The sequence below is a fragment of the Rhipicephalus microplus genome, chromosome X (genome assembly GCF_043290135.1).
Source record: "Rhipicephalus microplus isolate Deutch F79 chromosome X, USDA_Rmic, whole genome shotgun sequence".
NCBI lineage: Eukaryota > Metazoa > Arthropoda > Arachnida > Ixodida > Ixodidae > Rhipicephalus > Rhipicephalus microplus.
This window is the reverse complement of record NC_134710.1, coordinates 474,922,987-474,948,089: the sequence shown is the minus strand read 5'-3', so window position 1 is coordinate 474,948,089 and position 25,103 is coordinate 474,922,987. Positions and strand designations below refer to the sequence as shown.

The 25,103-nt window shown below is 46.9% G+C and overlaps 1 protein-coding gene across 33 annotated transcripts in view; it reads right to left on the bottom strand.

The window, feature by feature from the left end:
• LOC119160802 (bromodomain-containing protein 3) overlaps positions 1 to 19,655 on the bottom strand; it is a 329,355-nt gene extending 309,700 nt beyond the window's left edge. For 13 of the 33 annotated variants that reach the window (XM_037413044.2, XM_075881448.1, XM_037413053.2 and 10 more), the window contains exons 1-2: positions 19,261 to 19,652; positions 18,672 to 18,761 (exon numbers count right to left, since the gene is read on the bottom strand). Coding sequence is in view for 11 of the 33 variants with exons in the window: in XM_037413042.2 (XP_037268939.1) it covers positions 18,672 to 18,676 (5 nt within the window). In the remaining 22 variants the exon portion in view is untranslated. Of the gene's footprint in view, positions 1 to 13,341; positions 13,409 to 18,671; positions 18,762 to 19,260 lie in introns of all 33 variants that reach the window. The other 20 variants (XM_075881431.1, XM_075881434.1, XM_075881437.1 and 17 more) reach the window with 9 other exon arrangements.
• Positions 19,656 to 25,103: the final 5,448 nt, after the last annotated feature.

The following is a 25,103-nucleotide window of genomic DNA, read 5'->3' as shown; positions in this document are numbered from 1 at the left end:
TTCAACAGCTTTAAGCTATCCTCTGACTCCTGAATTGTGGCAAATGCCATGTGCCTCTTACAGCTCCTGGCCATGTGGCCCTTTTCTCCGCAGCTGTAGCAAACAACTGGCTTCCGCGCTTCTAACGCATGCGCTATGTCACCCGGCGCCTTTGAACCTGATGAAGGTGCCGCCTTAGTCCCCTCACTGTCCTTTCCCTGCTGACTGTCTAATAACTTGGAATTCTCGGGTTTCCAGTTATTTCTTGCAAACCTCTTGCGTCCCTGGTTTCCCGACCAGCTTTCTACCTTTTCATTTTTTTCCGAAGTTCGTGGTGTACTGCGGAGACTACGGCGTGAGCAGTAATCTTCGGCGAGTTCTGCTGCCCTGTTCATGTCTACGTCTTTCATCCTATCCTGCACCCAAAGCCTTACCTCCTCGGGAATTCCCCGGTAAAACTGCTCAAGTACCATCAACTCAATGACCTTGTCATGGTTGCCATAGACTTGCGCGCTTTTGAGCCACTCTTCAAAGTTGGCTCTAATTTGGTAGGCATAGTCTGAATGAGATTCGTTGCCCCTCTTAGAGTGCCTGAACCGCAGGCGGAAAGCCTCTGTCGATAGGCGACATTTTCGTAGCAATGCAGCCTTTACCCTGTCATACACCTCGGAGTCCTCTTTATTCATTCTTGCGATAACATCGGACACTTCGCCTGGTAGTACGCATATCAGTTTTTGTGGCCAAGTCTCCCTACTAAACCCTGCATTTTCGCATGCTCGCTCAAAATGCACGAGGTATAATGCAATGTCGTCACCCGCCTTGAAGGTGTGGATTAGATCCTTTATCTTTGATTCTCCACCCCCTGAATTTCGATTTCCTACGGACATACGAAGCTCCAGTTCTTTCAGACGGATTTCATGTTCTTTATCCTCGCGATCCCTCCTTATTTCCTCCTCTCTCTGTTCACGGGCTAAGCGCTCACGCTCCTCTTTCTTTGCCAAAATGGTTTCTCTGGCCTCAATGGCCTCTTCTAAACTCACTTCCTCTTTTCCCAAGTGCTCCAAAATTTGTTGTTTTCTTTTAACCGAGCCGACCGAAATATTCAGCTCCTGACAAATTTCGAGGAGTTCTTGGACCTTAAACTTCTCCATCTTAGATATGCACACCGTTTCTCTTCTAAGGTAATTTTGCCCACGAGCCACCCAATTCTTGGTCTGCGAATCAAAATTTACCACAATCACCCTACCACGTTACCGACCATCTGCGCTAACGAGTCTGGCGAAAAGAAGAGCAAACACGCGGCACTCACCACTTCGATGCAGCCGACGCAGGCGAATCCCATAAGCTGCCAGCCACTGTTGCGCCTTTGTGTAGCGTGGTGCGGACTCGGGCCATCCGAGTCCCCGGAGAGGACGAGTAGAGAAGCCGGAGAAGGAGAAAAAAATGTTTATATACAGTATTTACATGGTAGCGTGGTACAACATGAAAAGAGAATCACCCACGAGCGCCTCTGCGCTAGCGTTTTTATACATCGTCCGCCTTCCCAAGATCCCTTGCAAAGATAATTTATGCGCAGGATACTCCAATGAGATCGTCGTCTTCCTCTCCGGCCCCGAAGAGGGAAAGCCAAACACCGCCTCCCTCTGAACCTAGGAAAGGGGGCAAGGCATGCCCAGTTCGCTGTTTGGTGAGGGAGACCCCACGCGCCAGCGTGGCACCACAGTGAGATGACGTGGAATCCCATGCGCAAAGTCGCTCCCTGATGCAGCCAGGTTGACTCAAGCAAGGCAGAATACCCCGTACAGCTGCTGGGTCGACGCTGCTTCGGAGTGTTGCTCTCGGCGGCTGACAAAAGCTTGGCCAACGACTTTTGTGTCAAGAGGAGCCGGCGACGTGGTTTTTCCCGATTGTCCGCGTCCGTCGCCGTCCCGGTGCAGGGTTGACTCATCAACAGCTGCCAGGTGCCAGCAGGCCGCGAAGACCACGTGGAACTTGGGCGAGGCACAACAGCAGTGATCTCTTGCAGCGCACTCTTGCAGCCACCATTGAAACGGCAGACTGCATCTGCAACTGCACTTTCCACACTTCGAAGGGAGGCGAACTGGCTCTTGGACTGGAGTGACCAAATGAGGCTGTTCATATTCTCCACAGCGTTCTGGGTTTTTCCCTGCGCACACCTTTCAAGGAGCTCTTTGTTCGAGAGGCGCTTGCAGATTGGCAGCAGTGCCACTCGCACGTGAGGGGGCAGTTTATGTTTGTGAGGCGGCAGCGGCTCTCCCTTGGCCAATGCCTGATTGTGCGGGCACCAGGAGTCAGTCCCACTTGGGCACAGGTCGTGGTGTGGATCCTGGTCTGTGGATGTTACATGGTAATAAGTGGCCATGATGGCCCTCTCCATGCCAGGAACATCGTTGGGGGTGGCTCTTAATGGCCCAGCCATAATAATTCGTCAACTTCTTTATAAGGCCCTGCGTCAGCCGGCCTTTGCCACCCATGCTCAGTCCTCGGCCTTTGGATTTGTGCTCATCAAGAAGGTTGCGCAAGGAAGTGCCCATTCTTTTTTTCACATGGTTCACACACTCCTGTTTCTTAATCAACATGTAGCCATACACCTTGTCTTGCGTGAGGGCAAGGTACGTACGGCTGTCACCGTCGCAGAGCACATTGATGTATCGAAGCTTGTACTTGGTAAACGATCTTTCAAACATGATCCTCGCTGCTTCTACTTCCATTTGGCCTGCATTAGCATCGGTGTTCTTTTGGCACTGTGGCTTGTGTTTCTCAAGCCACTCCTCATAGTTGTCGTCACCAGGCTTGGGGCCAACAGCACAGCCTTGGCAGTAGTTGGACAGGACACAGTGGTCCAAGACCAAGCCTGTGTACAGCTCGATTACACAGCCCACGCCAATATGACTTCTGTGCCCCCTCGTCATCCACGTGCCGTCGTAAATGACGTCAATGTTGCCTGGCACTCCTCCTAGGTCCTTGTAAATGTCATGCACCTTCTGTGCACTTTCTGCTTCAATGCGGGTGGCAGCTGATGTGGTGGCAGGGTGGCTGTACTTCCTTTGCAGTCTCTGGTAGGACTTGTGGTGCAGTGCTCGATGCGAAATGTCCATCGCAGAAAAAATGTCATTTATGGCAGATTGTTTTCTGCCAACTGACTGCACAGCCCTCAAAGCACGCACGTTTACCTCAAAGGGGTTCGTTTTTTGTTGCCCGGAGCACCTCGGGGACGACCACGCACTGTTCACTATGCCACAATTGTCACAAAAAAGTTCCATCCTCGCCGCGAGTCCAAGGCAGTGCGTAGTCTCGAGGCGTATCGACCCTTCGTCGCACTTGTTGCACTTTACTGACGAAAGCAGACCGTTCAGCATCTTCTTATTTACAATGAAGAATGTGGAGTCCTTACCGCCGTCATTTTCGTCGCAGCCTTCGTTCAGAAGCTCGAGCTTCCGCTTTGAAGCGGATTTCGATGCTACGGCATCCAAAACATCCCGCCTTGTCTGCGCCCGCTGCGCGATTTCTTCACTGCTCGGAATCTGGGCCGAAACTCGCGATAGAATGTTCGACGCGCGCACGCCCGGAGTTGCAACGGCTGCCGACGCGGTGCCACCGCAATCGGGTTCGCGAGAGCGTCCATCACGGTCGACGGCATCCGGCGGTCTGACATACGACGATGTGGCACCTTCCACACTCTCGGCCTCACAACAATCAGCGAAGGGTCTGAGTAGAGGCTCCGTGACGCTTGAAGAGCATGCTCCGTCCGGAACTGCGACTGGGACGGCAGCCGCAGTCGTCTGCCCTTTGTTCCAAGCTTTCCGACGCTTGCCGTACTTGTGGACGCTCCGGAACTTTTTTTGCGACAACATAGCACCGCAGTATGAGCAAGCACTCAGAAGAGACCACCGATGTAAACAAAGCTTGGTAAAAAAAGCACGCGAACTATCACAAAAACAGCCAACTGGCAAAAAACGAAGCGCACGCCGAATGATTCTCGACTCGGCGGCCGCAGATGCGCTCGCGCTTCCAAGGTTGCCAAGGTGCGCGGCGCAGCTTTGACCAGTAAGAGGTCGCGCCTGCTACCACGTGACCCGCGCAGCCAATTGCCGTTCTTCGTTTTCGTTTTTTTACTTGCTCCTCGCGCTTTTATTTTCACTCGGCGAAATACGAGACCGCGACCATCGGGAAGCCGGCTTTCTCCTCTTTCCAAAGCTACCAAAATGGCGGCCCACGGTCAACAACTTGGCGCATTTGTGCGGCGTGAACAACACCGTTTCAGGGGCTTTTTTTTCGCACTTTTCGGCGACTAGCCTCGGCAAAAACACTATTTGCGGGATTTGTAGCGCACGTTTCGCTGTAATATTTTAGAACAAGGAAGTTGAAGGTCTGAAGATTACGAAAAAAATAAATCAGAAAATCGCATATTTTGACCAAAATCGGCACTTTACTTGCCGCGCCCCCCCTTAAAGAGATAAATAGCCCCATGAAGATGATGAAACGAAGTAAGAACTCTGTGCTGGTGTTGCCATACACACACACTGTAGCGCCTAGATTAAAGAAAGAAAGTGGCTTTCCGGTATGGTGTGCAAGTGGTTTTTTAGGCGCCCAATAAACTGGTAGGCTTGTGTAGAAAAGTTGACACTGAGGGTTGTGGAGGCAACGCCAGAGAAGATACATGCAGTGTAGAACATATCAAGAAATTTGTTGAGTGCAGGGCAAAAATAGTGTACAAGATTCCCTTGAGCTGTGGGCAGGGGTAGAAGTGGAGTGTTTTGAAGCAGCTCAGGGAGCAGGAATGATTCCGTTTTGGAGCAGCTTTGGAGCAGTAAAAGTGGAGTTTTGAAGCAAGTTCAGAGCACAAAAAACCATGTTTTGAAGAAACAAGAGTTGGTTTTGGAGTAGCTTTCTAGGGTCAAACATCACCAATCAAAAATATTTCTAGTAATAAAATTTCCTATGGTTTTCGCTAAACATTCAGTACTAATGGACTTCACCAGACTTCCCACCCACAAGTGTGTGTGTGTGTGTGTTCCCATCATTAAACATCACAGCTGACGGAGAAATAACTTGAACAAGAGATAAGTAAGGCTGCTTATCTTTCGTTTTCATGACCTCTATATTCCGTTTAACACATTAGGTGCAATGCTTAGGAAGCTACGGGAAGATGTTCTGTCAGCAAAATGTACTATGCCACGTGTATCGTAGCCAGATTTCGTCGTCGTAAACACTTGCACAAGCCGAGCAGGTGCTTCTGCGTAATGCCCCCCCCCCCCCCATTCCTTATTCAAAAAAAAAAAAAGGAATAAAGGACTTTCGGGGAGGCACTTTGAGCCGCATCTGCTGTGGTAGCATATTCGTTTATCGGTGGCGATGGCGCACATCAAGATGCACATTTGTACTTGCACGTGCACTGCCGTTTCGTGCATCATCATGCCCCATTCCCAGCTAGTGCAGATTATCAAGGCTTCACTGTATTACTGTATTCAGGGTTACATTCCTACCACCACTTTAGCGGGGAAACCACGGTAAAAACAGCTACGAGATGAGCACTAGCAAGGCCCACGATTACGAAGTTATTGAACAACACGGGATGGATATTTTGCAAGTCGAACCGTTTCGCACACGTGACCATTCCGGTGAAGTCACCAAAACGGCTGCCGCGACGTATTTTTTTTTTTTTTTAATTCGCAGTTTTCGCAATTCGCAATTTAAAAAACTGACAACGGCTATAGTATCGCGGCTGAAGAGATTGCAAGAGGTGTTTAAAAAAGCCTTGAATATTGTGGGGGTGCCAACACCTCTTGTAATGTTGTTTGCACCGCAAGGCTATTGTGTCTCGTACAGAAGCCATATTTTGGGAGTCACAACTATTTAGAGATAGGTGGCATTGTGTTTGCGCGCATTGATCACCATTATCATCATCATGGTTGTTAGATCAGTAGCCCCGGCAATGACCCCTAGCGGAAGGCAACCCTTGGTGCCGGGCGAGTGTGTTGAGAGAGTCTGTTGTGCTGGTGGCGGTTGGTTGTCTCTTGCGGTGGGTCTACCGTAGACGGCACTGCAGGCCATCGCAGGTGGGCCCACGTGGCAAGTCTGGCGTTAGCAACACCACCTTGTTTGTCATCTTGTTGAGAGTTGTTTACTATTTTGTAAGGATATCCTAGCGTGTTGATATCGATTGATGTATCCATTTGACGGACGATATCGTAGTTGGAAAGTAGTTAAATAAATGTATGTGTGTCTTTGGTTTGTACCGACCGTGTCTACTGTGTCCTTTCACTCCAAGAGCATGGCGCTAGCACGCCAATTCGAGACCCCACACTGGCTGCCCAACCTGGAGCTCATGGAGCATCGGACGACAGTTTTTGCGGTTCGGTACATGCTTTTGTTGGAGCCGGGGTAGAGTAGGCCTAGGGGGACTTTTCATTGCTAGCGTCAACGATGTGCTTTGTTGAAAGCGAGGAGATCGGTTTTGTGATGTGTCTAAACTTGTCGCCACGTTGAGTTTTTATTTTTTGCTCACAAGTGTTTTATTATTATTTTGTTGTCGTTGGTTTGCAAGAATGTTGGTTCAGTTGGTACGAGAGCCATGCAGTCTGCATCCTGGAGTGAACAAGGCTCTTAAGCCTTGTTCACCCCAGGATTGTAGGCCAGGCCCGAAGCGAGTGAGTACGGAAGCCTCATGAGTGGTCAGATTTTTTCTAAACAGCTTCTTCTATCTCTTTGGGCTCAGGGAGCCGGGCATCGTTGCTACCTGGTCTAGCGGCTCGACTCCTGGGCGTTGGGACACCGATCGCTCGGTAAGCTGCTGTGTGTGGCGAGCGATAAGAGTGAATGTCTCCTTGCGGCTGCCTCTTCTGCACCTAGGCTGGGTGGATGCCAGTTGTTGTCAAGAGACTCATTAGGCTCAAGGCTCTGCGCAGCCGCCTGTTACACGTGGCATAACTAGGTGGATCGTGGCGTTGAGGTGTTGCACTCTGCTTCCTTCTCTTTTATTTTATACCTTGCGATGCACGAGTTAGGAAAAGTGACCTTTATTTTAATTTTGATGGGCATCTCAGCCGCCGCCAATGTATTAGCTAGCAGTACAGACCATCCTACCACGTGGGCGAGGAGCCCGAAGCTCCCTTCCCTTTAGCCTACTGCATTGTTCTTTTGAGTGTTTGGAATGTACGCAGCGGGAGTGATGTCTGGCTGTTTTTAGCACATCATCAGCACCGCTAACCAGGAATGCGGTCGTAAGGTCGGGCAATGGACATGCCTGGGACCTGCGCAACTGCCAGCAGTACGGCGTCCTCGCGAGTGCTGGTCACAACCAGAAGACGTGTCGGCGCAAGTGACCGATTGTAGCGCCGACGGCAATGTTGCTGTTGCGGGCCCGGTACTGAGGTGAAGTCGTCGAGCCAGACAGTGCAGCAGTGTCGACCGGCGGCGGTATTGTGGTGCACAAACACTACGAAGGGACATGTGTTGCCATTTTTTTGTCAGAGCTTGTGTAATTGATTTCTTTGGTATTTTTGGGGGGGGATATGGTTTGAATTAAAGTTGGGGAGATGTGCAGGTGCTGACACCCCCTTGTAAAGTTGTTTGCGCTGCATGGCACACGTGTCTCGCACAGAAGCCGTATTTCAGGGGTCACAACTTGAGCGATAGGAGGTAGGCGTTGGTGGTCGGCGGGAGCGGTTGGTTGTCTCTCGCGATGGGTCTGCCAAGGACGGCACTGCGGACTGTCGGCGGTGGGCCCATGTGGTGAGTTAGGCATTAGCGACACCGCCTTGTTTGTCATGTTGTTGAGCGTTGTTTAATATTGTGCAAGGATGTCTTAGCATGTTAATTACAATTATTTAGAACGATGGTATCGACGGCTGTCGATACCATCGTTCTAAATTAGTTGAATAAATGTGTGTGTTGTTTGGTTTGGACCGATCGCGTCTGCTGTGTCCGTTCACTCCCAAGAGCGTGGAGCCCGCTCTCCATTTTGAGACCCCACAATATAAACATGCCTGTCTTCTGTGAATGGGAACAAACGAAAGTCTGCAATAGCATGTTTCGTGTCAGATCCGTCGTCATTGAGGTTTCCGCGTGCCGATAGGCGTTTGCAATTTGTTTCGCGTTATTCTGAGTGCACAAACATGTGGAGGTCACTTCAGTGGCAAAGTGGTTTGTTTGTGCTTCTTGTTTTGTTAACTCTCATCGCTGTGAGATAGCTGGCCAGTGCCATAATGCCCCGTGTTGAGACTTCTCATTTGCAACGTTTAGCGTTAGCAAACGCCTGCATCCGCTGCTTCTAATTTGTACGAACAAGCACGTACTATTGCATGCTGCTTATGTATGCAAAATATGTTCGGGTGTTTTGGGGTGAAATGGTGCAAAAACTTCATTATGTCACTTATTTGCTTGCCTGTCACGACGTGTTATTGCGTCGATGCTGCAAAACATTCGCGCGTGTTCAATTAGTTTAGCCTGGAAAGAAAGTGCGAATGCATTGTGCGCTGTCTTGTTGAACTATCATCTTAATCGGCAAACTGTCCTGTGCATGTCTTGATCACCGTGTAGATGCTTGTTTTCGCTGTTATCTCTTTGGTCCTTTTTCCCATTTCACAGTGCGGGCGTGCGAAGTCGGAACGAGAGTTCCCTAATGGTAGTATAAAGGTGTTCTGTGCAGTTCCCTGTGTACGTTTTCTTGAGTCACATCCGCATTATGGTGCCCGTAACAGCCTATTCACTTCCTCGATAGATTTGATTTATATGTGGGGTTTAATGTCGCAAAACTATCATATAATCGTTAGAGACGCTGTAGTAGAGGGCTCCGGAAATTTCAACCGCATGGGGGTTCTTTAACGTGCACCCAAATCCGAGCACACGGTCCTACGGTCCGCCTCCATCCAAGATGCCGCCGACTGAGCCGGGATTCGATCCCATGACCTGCTCGTCAGCAGCCGAGTACCTTAGCTAGATCGCCGCAGCGGTACTACTCACTTCCTCGTGGTATGTACTGTACCATATGACAGTGCATGCCAGTTCAAACTGGGAAGCAGCCGTATACGTATAATTACCAACGTTGCTCCTGTTTCTACACATTTAATTCCTGTCGGCTGCCAGAATTTCCTTTTTTATTGTGAGAAATTGTGCTGTGCCCCTTCACCCTAAATATGCCGCTTATATTGGTGTTGAATGCCCACAAAGGATGCCTTTCTTTTTAGTAAAGATCATCGCAAGATAAACACTTGAATAGCTGGTGAAACAATCAGTAATATGAGGGCGCATATATTGTGTATTTTTAAACACTTGCCATACACTGTAAATATAGCTGCAAACAGACTTAATTTGCCTCTGGCTGTGTGCGTAGATTAATTGCAGTGCGATGAAGATCACTAAACAGCTGTGTACGGAGGCCCAGTAAAACGTTTTTAACATTGAATGATAAAAGTAGCTTTCATGAGCCCTAAGCAGGCAGCAGGTTACCGAGATTGCTTTGTGAATTCCATATTTCAGTACGATGTCATCGCGTACTGTAGGCTTTGACAGGTTTGGGAGCACAGAAATATGCATATGTTGGCATTTTGTTTGCCTTTTCTAGCACAATCTTGACTTGAATCCAACAAGACTTCCTTGATGTATTTTACACATCATAACCTAGTGTATATTTTGTATACGTCGAACTGTGCACATGCCTTATATATTTTGCATGTATATAACATGCTCATAAATACAGTGAGTTGTGTAACTTCTGAAACGTGATCAGATAACAAAAAATCAGACCAGCAAGGTCGTAAGGTTTCACAAAGCGAAATATTTCAATGAACATTTTCGCAACTAACAAATTATTCAGTTTGCTGAACACTTTTACAACACAACACATTTAAATACTTATTTTTCCTACTGTAGTTAGAGTGAAATCACCTTGACTCGGCAGTAGTAAGCATGGAATCATTTTTTGTGATCTGATAAAAAAAAATATGCTTAAACTATTAAAAAAACGTTTCATCTTTATGCGAATTGTTCTATTGTTTGCTTGACTTTATGTTGAATTAGCTTGTATTACCTCGATTGTTTCATTGTAACTACTAATGTATTAGAGAGAACAACACTTCTTTGTATTGAATGCAATGTATTCTGCAATGTGTGCATTCCTTGCATGCTCACATTTATCGGTATGCCAAGCTGCCTTGGTTTCCAAATGAAACTGGTGGTATAAAAAATGAGTAAATAAATTGCTGCGCCAGAAACTAATGTTCCTTGGCTTTGGCCCAATAACCCTACCACTTGAGCATGAGTCACACAGTAACAATATCGAACTGCATTGACAGTATACCCATATACAGATACGGTGCCATATACCCCCCAATGCAAATTCTGTGTGCAGCTGTTTAGGCGTTTTGAGATTGCGATAAGTTTAAATGAACAATTGAGACAAACATGCAAGTATGTACAGTTCCATACCCCTATATTCCACAACTCTCTCTCTCGCTAAGGAATACACATGTGCCTGTCTTTTATTAAGATGAAGGAAGCTTTGTGGTCGAAGATATGTTCAGCTTGCACACCATTGCCTGGTTCTCAAAGACGAGGTCTTTGCAAGCGTTTCACCAGGTCATGACAGTAGCGGAATGATTCACGATGTAGTGGCAGAAAGGTCTCGTTTGTTTCTATGTCCAGTCAACCACGGTCTGTGTTGATGGTCTAGTTAATAAGAAGCGAAGGAAGTGCACAATGTTGTTGGTAAGTGCAGTGGGCAGCAAGCAGTTGCCCAACTTTGCGGGCAAACAGTTCAACTTCATCTGAGGTACCAAATATTTCAATGGGAACAGCAGAGATTTTCGAACGCAAGTAGATAGCCATTTCCCCCTTCCCTACCTCTGTGTGGTCTCTGGGAGCACAACAGTACTGGTAGTCTGCAACTTCGAGGGGTTTTTCGAAATTCATACGTTTCATCAGAGCGGCAAAGCACAGAGCAATGCTAAAGAATGGAATTGCAATGTATGTCCTTGGCATGAGTGGCCAGAGAGCGAACATGGGTCGATAAGAAGTGTAGCTACTCAATCATGGCGTGGCACGTAACAGTTTGGAGTTTCAGAGACAGTAACCGACAATACTCATCAGTTGGTGTTCTGGCCGGATTGCATTTCCTCAGGCAGGATCATTGTCTACGCTGGCGAGACAATGAGGCCTATTGATGTCTGTAGCACGACTCGGTGCTGTACCAATGTTTCTCTTTGCTTGCCCAATAAGTGTGGCGCATACTTATGTTTCCATTGGACACTTGCATCTGCTATATACACGACAGTGGCGCTTTCTCAATTTTTGTGGCATTCACTCGTCTGTGTGGTCACACCACTGGCGGCGACGTCGCTGAGCGGGAACGGGCACCTAAAAGCTGTGCTCTAAAACTGCCTTGGCTAAGCTTGTTTATTTGGCTTGGGGGGGGGGGGGGGGGGGGAGGAGTCCTGTGAGATAGAGCAATTGAGATTACTTTCCAAATGGTTTCTCACAGTCCCACAGCAAATTTGTTGGTGTTGTATAATGGGCACCCTGAAATACACATTTTCTAATCTGGCGACTCAAAAATGATAAAAAAAAAAATGTTCAGACTCAATAATGGCTGTTGAAAACAAACACAGTTGATACAAGAAGCGGCATTAGATGAAATTTGGTGCTCTCTGGCATTCCCCAAATCTTTCTGGGATAATAGTACATGGCCCCCCTGACATGAACTTTTCAAGTGTGTATGCTACTTCACTGCCCCTAAACAGATTTCAGAGCTAGTCTCGCGCTGGTTTATTGGTTGGTTGGTAACGACTTTATTGTCCGGCAGAGCTTTCGCCGACCCAGCCTTAGGTTTCCCGCGTGGGGACGTCAAGACCTTGCCCGACCGCCGCCTCGCGGGCCTGCTGGACGGCCCAGAGTTGGTCACCGAGGCTGGGGCTGCACAGGGCAGCGGCCAACCGCGGCGGAAGGGTTCCGGATTTAGCACCTTGTGGATTTCTGGCGCAGTCCCAGAGCAAGTGATTTAATGTGGCAACCTCAATATGGCATATCTTGCATATATTCGTCCTATATATATTGGGGTATAGTCTGTTAAACAGCAATGGGTTGGGATATGTTTGAGTGTTTATCCCTGAAATATTTTTGGAAAGCCTGCCTTTGTATCTCGTTGAGCTGTCAGCGTGTCAGAAATAGAAGACACTTTAGAAAATATACGTATGATTGCATCCCAGTTTCAACTTTCATGCATTGTCATATGGTACAGTAAATACCACGAGGAAACGAGTAGGCTGTTACGGACAACATAGCGTGAGCATGACTCGGGAAAAACGTACACAGGAAACTTTCTCGTTTTGTCTTCGTGATTCAAACGATTCGCGCACTCATAGTGTGAAATGAGAAAAGGACAAAAGAGATAGCAGCGAACAAAGCATCTACATGGTGATCAAGGCATGCACAGGACTTACTGATAACGATGAGAGTTCAACAAGACAGCTCACAAAGCATTCACACTTTCTTCCCAGGCCAAACTAATCAAACACGCACGAATGTTTTGCAGCATCGACGCAACAGCATGTTCATAGCTATAGCTTGTTGCCACATTACATGACAGGCAAGAAAATGAACAGCGTAGTAACACTTCTGCACCATTTCACCATAAAACACCCCAACATATTTTGCTTACATAAGCACTGGAACCTTACCTAGTGTATATGTGCACGATCTACAGAACTAGTTGAAAAAACACTGCAGCAGCAACAACGGTGGAAAGAAGGCTGACAGAGAGGGTGACACCACCAAGATAAATCGCTAGCTTCGGAGCCGGCCAAGCAGTCACCCCATAAAAAGGGGCCAAATCGGTCCCGAAACATCGGGTCAGTTTACAGTCTAAGTTTCATCTTTGGACTATAACTTGGTGGAGAGCTTATGTTACTAGTATGAAAGTTCGCCCAGCCAGAAAATATCTGTCGAAGATGTTCACCTATAAGCAGCATGTAATAATACGCGCTTGTCCGCACAAATTGGAAGCAGTGGATGAAGTCGTTTGTTAACACTAAACGTTGCGAATAAGAAGTCTCCACACGGGGCATTACGGCACTGGCCGGCTATCTCACAGCAATGAGAGTTCACAAAACAAGAGGCACAAACCGCTTTGCCACCCAAGCGACTTTCACAAGTGTGTGTACTCTGAAGAATGACGCGAAACAAATTGCAAACACCTCTCATCACGCGAAATCCCCGATGAGGGATCCGACACAGAACGTGCTTTTTACCGACTTTCGTTTGTTCCACGGAGGAAGAAATCTTCACATTCAAGGCTTTTTCAGACACTTCATGCCACCTCTTCCGCCGTGATCACAGTTTTTTCACCTCGCCCCAGCTTGTCTCAACAGTGCTCTCCGCCTCGAGTTGAAACCACTCCTGTGCTTGAAACGTACTGCGAATGGAAAAAAAGCACCGCGGCAGCCGTGACGTTTTAGTGACATCACGGGAATGGTCACGTTGGTGGAATGGTTCGACCTGCAAAAAAACCATCCCAAACTACACAGGATATGGATGCGGTCAAGTCCTTTGTCTAGCCAGTGCTGCTCGGTTGACAATAGTAATCAGCTAGATTTGGTGGTTTACACTTCTAATCAACAATTATAATTACCGCAGAAATTGATGTTTATACACCACAGGTCAGACTGGCGCAGAATGGCACAATTGGCACAGCACTTCCACCCCGTGTGGGGCGCATGTTACATTCGGCAGACGGGAAGGTGTCTTAAAGGGGTCATGACATGTGCACCCAACAATGCAGTATTCGGCAAAGAAACAAGTCGAATATGCCTTCAACATGTGCGCAATCTGGACTGTGAAAGATTATTCGGTCCAAAATAAGCCACAGAAGTCCTCGGTTGTAAACTCCTACCGCCGTTTTGCCTTGGTGTGCATAACGTCACAAACCGATGGAAACGGTGCAGTTGTCTGCTAGCAAACGGCACCTTCGGCACGCGATCAGTGTGTTCACTGTGTTGTGAATTTAGATTGTCACGTGGTCCGCAAGTGTTGCAAAGCAGTACCAGTATCATCGCCATGCTGTCAGCACCGTCATCAGCTCCCAATTCAGGCATCGATTCATCAAGCAGCAGAAGCGGCGACAACGTCATGTAGGCTGCGCATTTCGATTTCAACCCCGTCGCCACCAGCTCGAGCAACAAATAAAGTGTCGAAGACTGGGCGAACGCAGATGCCAGCGCTATTACTAACGACAAATGCACTTACCTCTTTCCTTTTGACACTTTGCAAAAGCACCCCAACACTTAGCTTGGAAGACTGAACGGTGCAAAAACACGGTTGGCACTGTGTCCAGCCGCAGCCTCGGCTTTTTCACTGGCATACTGAACTCGCCGAGAAGACGCTCGTCATCATTGTAGTTGTATGCCGTGAAGTGCATTGAGCACAAAACAGGGGTGTCACTTGCGCACCAGTCCTTCTTGCGCACGTTTATCTCCCAAGCGTTGCCTTTGGCGGGCTCTTTACAGAACTTGAAGAATGACGCCGTACTCTCCCTGCTCTGTACGCTCTTAGCACCCCACAGTGCAGCATGGGCGACGCGGTGGCACTGCTGCAAGTCATTCAGTTCCAGTGGCATGTTGAATAATGCTGAAACAACTCTATTGCAAGCACAGGTGTCCATGAAACACAATCGCCCTCCGTACTGCGCACTACGCAGAAGCTCACGGAGCAAACAGTTCGTTACATCACAGCTAGCGAGCATGCCAGTGTTGCCAGACCACTAGGCCGCTTGCTCATTTATAAACAGCACAACCAAATGCGCTGAAATTTCGCCAGCTTGTATGTGAACGCACAAGGATCACACAGATTATGGTAGAAAATTGGGCGTCATGACCCCTTTAATAAAAGGCTCCAGGAACACGGTAATTTGTGTAGTAGGCTCCTGTGAAGTAGGCTTGCAATAGAGGGAAATCTTGCTTAAGCCTGCTTTGTTGTAAATGCCACCCAAACTTCGGGGAAACTACTACTTTGGCTTGCAGCAAAGACGAAATGGGAAGAACAATCATCGAAGCTTATTTGATATCTGGGACGTTTGGAGCATGCATTAGCACACCTTCAATAGCACTCACAGATAAGTGTCACGTTTAGGCACACAAATATAAAAAAAGTTATAAAAGCACCTGTTTTACGGCATAGATAGCACCCCGGTAGGATCAGGCAGGGTTTGCTTGCAGTGCCTCTTCCTTGTACGTCACCTCAACCCTTTTTGGTTTTTCATTTTAATTCAGTTGTTACACGCACTTTGTCTGTGCCAGTTCAGTATTTTTCGCCCCTAATTACGCACTTTGTCTGTGCCAGTTCAGTATTTTTCGTCCCTAATTACGCACTTTGTCTGTGCCAGTTCAGTATTTTTCGCCCCTAATTTTGCAGCGCAGCCTTTACCTACAGTATGTTCCACCTAGCCCCCACACAAGCTTTCCTCCTAGCAGTGCTTGATGTTCACCTTGTGGCACACACACAATAATACACACAAATGGGAGTGGGCGGGTAACATAAGCAGCATGCAACATACACACAACTCCACACTCAAGTGAAACATACATGGAAACATACAAATTGAAACACAACTGAACACCAGCACTGTTTCGCATACATGGCTCCCTATAGTGGGAGATGGTGCTTATTTCTTCTTGAGCAATTAATCTACACTCGTCTGGCTGCATACACTGCGTTATGAGAATCTCTACTCAATCGAATTGCAAGAGCAAATGAATAAGAATGGCACCAGCCACCTTCCTCTACCTATGCTGCTGCTGTTGTATATCAATTGCAAAGCATTTTTTGGCCACAAACCACTATCTTGTACCTATCTGTTGAAGTCTTGGTGCTCATGTAGTTATCTCTATCTCCCGACTTCCTTTTTTTTTTTTAGGCCTACTGGAATAGAACAATGTGATTGTTTGATGAGCCCAGTTTGCAGGTCGTTACATGAATAATGCAGCTTCCCTTTCACTTCCGTTATGAAACTTTTTCCCCAATGTCAAGTCGCACATACCCGCGTACCACGGTCCATGGCAAGCAGGTATGCGCCTGCACTTTGCAAATTTAAATGCAACAGCTTGAAGTTATCTGTGTCGCAGAGAAAAAAAAATAGAGTGCCAGCGACTACAGCGTTGTTGACAGGCGACATATTCGAATAGACAAAAAAAAAAAAAACTTTGCTCGAGCGAGAATTGAACCCAAGCATTCTGCATGACAGCCACACATTTAACCACAGAGTCACACCAGTCCATCTCGCCGTTTCAGAAAAAGACCCTGTACAAGCGAGCACAAGACCAGTGCAAGGACAACCAGTCTTTGTTACACACTTTATATCTATAAAACATCATGTATCAATGACTCAACCAGTTACAGTCTTGTTAAAGTCAAGTATTGCCCATATAAGCCAACGACTTCCGCTTATGCATATCACATCTTCCCATGCACTTTGTGGCACTTGACCAACGCCTCGGAAACATCATGTATCAATGACTCAACCAGTTACAGTCTTGTTAAAGTCAAGTATTGCCCATATAAGCCAACGACTTCCGCTTATGCATATCACATCTTACCATGCACTTTGTGGCACTTGACCAACGCCTCGGCTCTGATACAAGTGTATCACTACATGAGCTTCTATGCCAGCGGGCTTAGTGAAGCTGCTAAAAGCACACGCTACACACACTACTTGATATACACGAAGATGTATACCTCATAATGCCTTAATAGGCTGCTACTCGTTGGCGACTTTGGATCAGACGCTCACAATGCATAGGATCTGGCAGATTTTCAGGAGCTTCTCAATAAAGAACTTGCCGTGCCATCACTAACACCAGCGGGTGCAAAACATTGGCAATGTCAAATTAATGTTATTAAAATATCACATGCAGGTTCTTCCCTTATTCACACACAGAGGCATGCCTGCAATGTCATCAGCAGATCGAAGCAAGTTAAGCATATTTTGTTTGCCATCGAAGCCACTATTGCGAGTGCCAGCACATGTCGAGAATCTGTGTCCATGACGTGACATGCAGGATATTTACAGGTTCCTCTTGATTGATGTGTCTATAGGATGCGCAGAGCCTCAATCCGCAAGGCCACAACATTATCGCCATGCCATTTCGCAAGTCTGTTCATATGTACCATACATGCTGTTACAGTGGCATAGTGTCCGCATGTCAGCGTGCAGGTCCGCACTGTCTCTATAGTCATCCAAGTCGCCGGACGGATTTAAGAACGCAGCGCCTGCCACAAGTTTGTCAAGTGTACAACCCTTCAAAATGGCAACCCAGCAGCTGGCGCTCCTCAGATAACTTCACGTGAATACAACCCATACAAAGACATTCTGGGCAATCTTCAAGCGAGTAAGGGCACAGATTACCAATGCAGTGACCTTAGATAAGCACACACGTCACCAATGTGAAAGCAGGGGAACCTTGCTAATTACTAAATCTCTTCCAATGAGGCAGTCATGAGGTATATTTTCATGTTACGCAGACTCATTTTGTTTTTGCCTCTACTGCTGAATGCCTCCCAAGAAAACTCACAAGCATTCTTTTCAGAAGAATTCAGCAAATATGTGAGGCGGTGCTGGATAAGGTACTAATTATGCTAGGAATGCCAGTTTTCCACATTATTTGACAACTGGTGTCCATAAGAGAAGTCCCTGGAGTATTGAAATGTGTGGCTGTGATCCATTTCACTGCTATACGAAGCTGACAGGACACCTACAAAAAACCGGGCATCAAAGCGCACGGGGAGGAAGCCACTGTGCACAATCGTCATCTTCCATCTGTTCACAACAAAGCTTCATCACAATGCTGTCTGGTCACGAAGCTGCTATTTTCACAAAAGCAAACATCGAATCGTGCAGCAGTGAGACTTGACGACATCTCGATGAGCTAACAATAGTCGCTGCTGCTGGTTTTCCCTTTGCATTGCTTGACGAATGTTCGTCACAGAATACCACACTAAAATATGTGCAAGAAAGCGCTAACAAAGTCCAGGATCACCCTACACTGCTCTGCGACATGCTCAATTCCCTGTGAAATACACACAGGCATTGGCTGCGTCCAGACGTTCAATCTTCTGCTACAGAGAAACCTGCGGCAAGTGGTGTAGCCCCGCACAACAAGCCAACGAGCGAGAAGAGAGGGGTACCTTGACGGCAAGTAAACAAAGCTGCATATATAACATTACGCACTGATTGATTGATTTGTGGGGTTTAACGTCCCAAAACCACCATATGATTATGAGAGACGCCGTAGTGGAGGGCTCCGGAAATTTCGACCACCTGGGTTTTTTTAACGTGCACCCAAATCTGAGCAGACGGGCCTACAACATCTCCGCCTCCATCGGAAATGCAGCCGCCGCAGCCGGAATTTGAACCCGCGACCTGCGGGTTAGCAGCCGAGTACCTTAGCCACTAGACCACCGCGGCGGGGCTACGCATTGTGCCAAAAGAGCACCGAGCGGCCCCGCGCTTGACAAGGCACTTTAAATCACTGTGCATAAAGGTCAATGACACCATGATGCATGCGCATCACAGACGCATGAAACGGGAGACAAGCCGTGGGCTTTTCGCTCAACGAACGGCCAGACGGTTGCACGAAAAGCCCGGGCTGCTGCCCAGTGCAAGGAAGGCGGGAAACACTACTCACTCCATGCATATCTTCCCAGGTGCTGCTGTGCTTGCAGAGGGCGCGCGATGAGAGGGAAGACGAGCAGCCCCGGGTGCAGATCATACACTGCTAGGGAAAAAGAGGTAGTACACGTTAAACACTCGCCGCGACAGTTGAGCCCGCCGGCCGCGATGCGCCGCCGGCCTTCAAGGAAAGCACGCAAGGCGACACTGCCGGCGACGTCAAACACGCTTGCCGCCCGCGCACACAGAGGATGCACTCGGCAAACCAGAATATGGCGCATTTTATATGCGCTTCGCCAGAACAAAACGCCACCGACGTTAGGCTTCGCACTACTTCGCTCCGCGTCGAACAAGCAAGCACAGTTACGGGCAACAACTGCAACCTGCAAGAGCTTTAATGACCAGAGAATCACAAGGTGCACAGTTTGCCGCTTAAATAGCACTAGTTTATTAACACCAAGCACTTCTAATGCGCACGTTAACAAGCCTCACTGCCAAATCAATAATGGCTGTCCTTCGGACGGGTTACAACAGGAATCGTGCGCGCATAAAAGTCATTTCGAGCACTCAAACAACCTCCCTAGTTGAAAATAACGGCATAGTACCATTTGCTGACGCTGTGCGTGGACTGCAGGTAACCTTTGCCTGTGGGATGGCGTGCCATATCCATTTTCCACCCGGATTACTTGCCCGAGTATCAGAATCTGCAAACAGCAATGGCTACGCAGTGCAAGGTCGTCTTTTATACGAGGACGTTCAAATGCGTAGGCCCCATTGGTCAGTTCGGATCACATGACCACCGGTCTTTGGGTTCCTGCGCTTTTCGTACCAACCGACGGGCATACTCGGGCGAATCTGTGTCGAAAATCCACGATAGGCACACAGTTTCAAATATATGTGCCCGTGTCGTTGTCTCACGCGTGGTTAAGCAAAAGCCCCGTCCTCCCAAGAAAGCCAGCGGCGCGTCCCTCTGAGCGGCAACCGAAATGGGAGCCATCTGAACGCTGATTCGCCATTACTGGTCACGTGAACATGAATCCATGTAATGAAAAGTATTTAGAGGTTAATATTAAACTAATTTTTACAAAAAAAATTTTCTAAATATAACGTTTATAACGTTAATTTTTCCTTTTTGTGTTTCATAGTGCAAAAAATTGCGCCATCTATTTGAACTGATTTGACTGTTTGCGAAACTTCGGTTCGAAATACTTGATTACGGTGATCACTAGAGTTATAAAAGCACAAAAACTACACGAGGCCTTTGCAGCGAGGATCGAGGAATAAGGAAGTGTTTCAACAAAACACGGCACACAGGAACAGACTCAGGAGGACAGGCGAAACTACTAACCGGCTTTATTCAAAGAAGCTCCACACCTGTATACACGGAGGCCTCTATATATCAACACCCTGCGCAGGGGCACCGCTACAACAACCACAAAAAAATAAACAAGACGAAAAAGAAATTAAAATTCAGCCTTTTACAGTGCAACGTAGGTTTTACTTACGCACTCGTCATTTTTTTAAATAAAAAAATGCTTCCAGTGTTTCGCGAGCCATTTTATCTCTGCTTCTGTATAGCTTCTGCCTAGGATTTTCGCACAGCTAAATCGCGCTTCACAATGCGGGAAAGCCAAGCAGTGGTCAACAGGGTGACTCCTCTCATTATTAAGATTTCTGTCGTGTTCCCCATAGAGGCAGGGCGCCCTGTCTGGCCCAACGTTTATAGATAAACGTTGGTCTGGCCCATGCAAACTTTGCCGCAGGACAGGGGAATCTCGTATACGGCATTGTTGGCACACTTCACGACTAGCCGCTTCTTTTCAGGCTGGGTGTAACCTTGTGCATGTACGACACCACAGCTGGCCTCTGCCAGTCCAGTAGGGACATAGCGGGATATTTTGAGTCGCTGTGCTTCATCTTCTTGAGAGGCGTCTCAGGAACAGACACGATGAACTATATGGTTGGTACTATACTATCCAAGTGGCGCGGGCACCAAAGGGCGCGCGTTCCCCGTCTCGTTGACAGCAGCTGTCACATGCTGCGACTTTTTCTAGGGGAGAAAAGAACTAGCATGCTCACAACGGCACCAGTAAGTGACATGGCAACAAAGGGCGTTAAGTGAAACGTTGTAGTGGACTTACGGGATTGCTGTAATGAAAAAAAAAAAAAATACGCCTCTGCGTAACCGATAGCGCGAAAACAAAGTTAGGAGGGAGGCATTTCGTGATAATTCACCGAAGGGAAGCGCTTTACTGTTTGAAGCGAGATCGTGTTGCCTTAGAAGACGCAGTTATTAAAGCGAGATTCAGTAAAGAAGAACGATGCACATGTTATGGGTGTAAAAGACGGACCATGTCCTGATCAATTGAATGTGAATACATCTAGTGAATGCTTGAGCACGAGCCTACCTGAAGTTTTGGGTTTTCGGGAGCTGAACATGCCCGTGGTAGAAATCGGTAAGATATAGAGTATTGATGGCAGAAAACTAGAGAGAAAAGTCAGAAATAAATCTGTTGTGGAAAAAAATAGAGACATTCTGCCTGTTGCGGATCCAAGGGGAAGGGGGTGATTGGGCAATCGCCCCCGGCCCCCAAACTACCGACCACGCCCCCTCCCCCCAGGACCTTCTCGACAGCAATTTTGTTTTCACATGGTACTTGTTTTTTTTTTCTTTTGTGCCACTGGGACGACTTTGGCTGTCCGCTGTTGTGACCTGCAGTCTACATTCCACAAAATGGAGCAGGGGAAACGTTATGACTCTGGGAAAACGACGTACGCGCAGTTGGCCGGGCGCGAGTTTACAAAGGCGAGCGGATAAAGCCCCCCACAATGCACCGCGGCCTAGCGCTCTTGGAGGCTATGCATTTCCGCCGGCCTAACTGTATCATCGCGCTGTCGCTCCCCGCACTTTCGCATAGCGTTGCCGGAAGGCTGCTGCACCAGCAGGGGGCCTTTGCCTGCAAAGGAAACCCCTACCAAGGCTTTTAGACCTGCGCCGAGTTCAGTTGGATACTCGCGAAGAAATCGTGTGCGCCCACCTGTCGTCTCTCGCAACCAACCGAAACCCGACTCGTTCATGACGCAAGTGGGCACTGGAACGATGTGATCAAGAAAAGGAAAACCCTCTACGATTGACATCTCGCAATCGTTCATGTTTCAAGCAGTGCGCGCGCCTTGCATCGCCGCTGCGCTGCGCTCCTCGCTCTGCGCAGTTTTGCCGGCCTGTTATCAATGATGTAAGTTTGGATGTTTACTAAGTCGTATGCAATCAACACAAAACGACGCGATGACGTACTTGTTGCAAGCCTTGCCTCGTCGCTGGTCAAAAAGGGGGTTTCGGAAAAATCACACCCCGCTACGTCGCGGTCGTCACTTTAGCGTTAATTAGCTTTAGCTGATGCTCAGCACTGACTTCTAAGCTACGCATTATGAATAGGGAACATGCCATGCAACACGAAGACCTTCCAAACGCCATTGTGCGGCTTAAAACAAGTAAAGCTTCCGGCCTTGCCCGTTCGTATATTCAACGCCTCCTTGGTATATTACACGGACAAGATAATACGCCATCATTAAGGCAAAAGAACGCCGCTGCTTAAATATTGCCTATCAGCGCAAGTAAGGTTCGAACAACAACATTTTTTTTTTTCTGGTGCGTCCTGCAGAAAAAAGCGCCCGTGATTTCTTTTCTTTTTCGGTGCTTCAGTGCAGCATGCATGTGTAATGCGGTGAAGCTGTGGGGGCACGCGCAACGTTATAATATGCGACCGAGCACCTCGACATGATGTTTTTCTCTTTTTTTTTTCTACAACCCGTCCTTGTCCAACAAGCAGTCATGCAAACTTGAGGCAGCGTCTCTCATAATCATATGGTGGTTTTGGGACGTTAAACCCCACATATCAATCAATCAAACTTGAGGCAAGTAAAAAAAAAAAACATACCTGGCCACAAGTGCCACATAGTCGTCACATGAAATTGAAGTAAAATCAGGAGTGCAGACCATGCATAGAGATACACTGGAGGATGTTCTAAAGCATAGACCATGCTCTGAATGAAACATAGGGAACTTTGATGCTAGTGTCTGTGGCAGCTGCAACGCACAGCACTTCAGCTAGCATGGCAGGGATGGGTAGTACACGAATGTGTCTAATGTTCGTTCTTTTACCTCCGTGTGGCCTGAATTCGCTTTGCCACAAGACAAAGTTTAGCAAAGCTTTAAAATCAATGTATAGCTATGAACACAGCCACAAGTGCATGGGAAGCCTGCAAACACGAAAACTAGGCAAATCTGTGAAGTACCCATCATTCCTATGGCAACTGAACGACTGCAGTGCCAGAGTTACTTTTAGGAAACTATGAGACCATAAAAGTCACCCAGGATCTTGCAATTACACTTTGTTTTATTTTTGTATCATTTAAAAACAATGCTTTGCTGGGGTGTAATGCCATTCGAAGTATCACAGGATCATTGCTTGCTTAGACCCCTCTTCATCCAACCTTGTATAGGCGAGAGCCAGTCCTTACGCATGTACCTGTTCAAATAAACATCCGTGCATATGACTGCCTGATTTCTGCAAGGATTATAAGACGCAATAAGACTTCATAATTCAATAGTATACACTTTAGAAATAGATATTAAATTCAATGCAGCAAATAGTTCAACTGCCTCTTGCAACACAGCATATGCCAGGTAGAAAATGCTGCAAAGGCAAATATATTCTGGAAATTGTTTTGCAAAGCCTTCACAGGCATGGTGGCAAATATATCGGTTAATGCCAGCAATGTCTATTTTCTGCGAAGTTCTGCACGCTTCTTCAGCCTATGAACTTGGCGCTTCACTGCAATGTAATGTTAAAATCAGAGTAAAATAGTAAACCAGCTGTAAGATTTATAAGCTGTTGTAAAATGAAAAAGCAATATATTTCTTAATTTTGAAGAAGCATTCTGAACAAAAGTAGACCAACTGAGGCTGCCACAAGTGGCCTTGAAAATGTACAAATACTTGCCTATGGAAGCTGCTGGTCAAATGTGGAGGCCACGCATTTCAGTCAGCTGTACACATCGATGCTAAGTCTTTGTAATGCTATGAAAATATTCATAATAGCACCTATTGACACAGCATAATACACCCAGTTTATTATGTCTTTTGGCATTGAGGATGAAAGATAGCTTATTTCTTTGCATACATTTCTAATATTTTTGCAGTTATGAAGATTAGAAGCTTGACTACTACTTGCATTCTAGTTTATGTTTCTCAAAGAAATGTGGACATCTATAAATCCAGAAGCCCCAAAATATAAATTTCGACAAGTGCGAGGATATCCAAATGCAGAGCTGTGAAATGTTATGCTCACACCTCTTATTTAATCTCTATACGAAGTTTCGATTCAGCAAGGCATTATACAAGTATCGATGTTCATATGCCTCATGACTGGCATGTGTCTTTGCACAAGTTTTTCACTGCCATTCAGGGTTTTTGCAAGTATTGTACTGAGCATGTGTTCCTCTCTCCCCCTAAAATATCCCTGGTGACAGCACTGTTGCCAGCACCATAAGTGAAGCAATGCAGGCAGTGACTACAGTGCCAAATGCATGAAACACCTCGACATTGAGGTCTCGTCATACAAACTAGCTAATCTCAAACTTTGCGAATGATTGAGCAACGGCCCAAGTGGTGCAAGGGTTTCTTGAGAGAAGAAAAAAGTAATAAAAGTGAACTGCTCTCTTAGCCCTTTCAGATACCACCTATGAAGAACTGTATGTACTTGTGTGAAACTGACATTTCAAGGCACTCGATATTCTATTGCAACAAAAATAGCGGCATAACACGAGGTGCGTTCGAAAAGAAACCGAACTTGTGCTTTGCTGTAGTCTTTGACTTTGTTTCTTGGCCACAAGTATGGCCAAACAAAAAATTTTATCTTGGAACTGCCGCCTGCTGCCTTAATCCATATCACAACTATGCGACATCTGGTGGAGGTGGTTTCTTTCATGTTCTGGGCGCCCCCATCAAGCCATGAACCCAGCTCCAGTGCCAAAAAAGATACCCGACGCCAACCTTGAGCCTGACATCATCAACTTCTTCAAACATTAATCTTTTTTAGATTACTGCATAATATTCAATAAAATAACTAGTGGTAATGGCAGTTCATTTCTCCAATCTTAGCTAATCTTTTTTAGATTACTGCATAATTTTCATTAAAGTAAGTAGTGGTAATGGCAGTTCATTTCTCCAATCTTACCTCAATACTGTAGCAGCTTGGTGCAGCACATGGCAAATAGATTTAAACATGCGTAAATGTAAGCAAATGTGCGTAAGAAGATATGCAGACATCTTGCTAACATACTAGGTAAATGTCCTACACAATCGGGTTAGCTCATATAAATAATTAGGTGTTCTTATCACATTGAACTTAACTCAGGCACCTCACACTGAATACGTTACTAATAA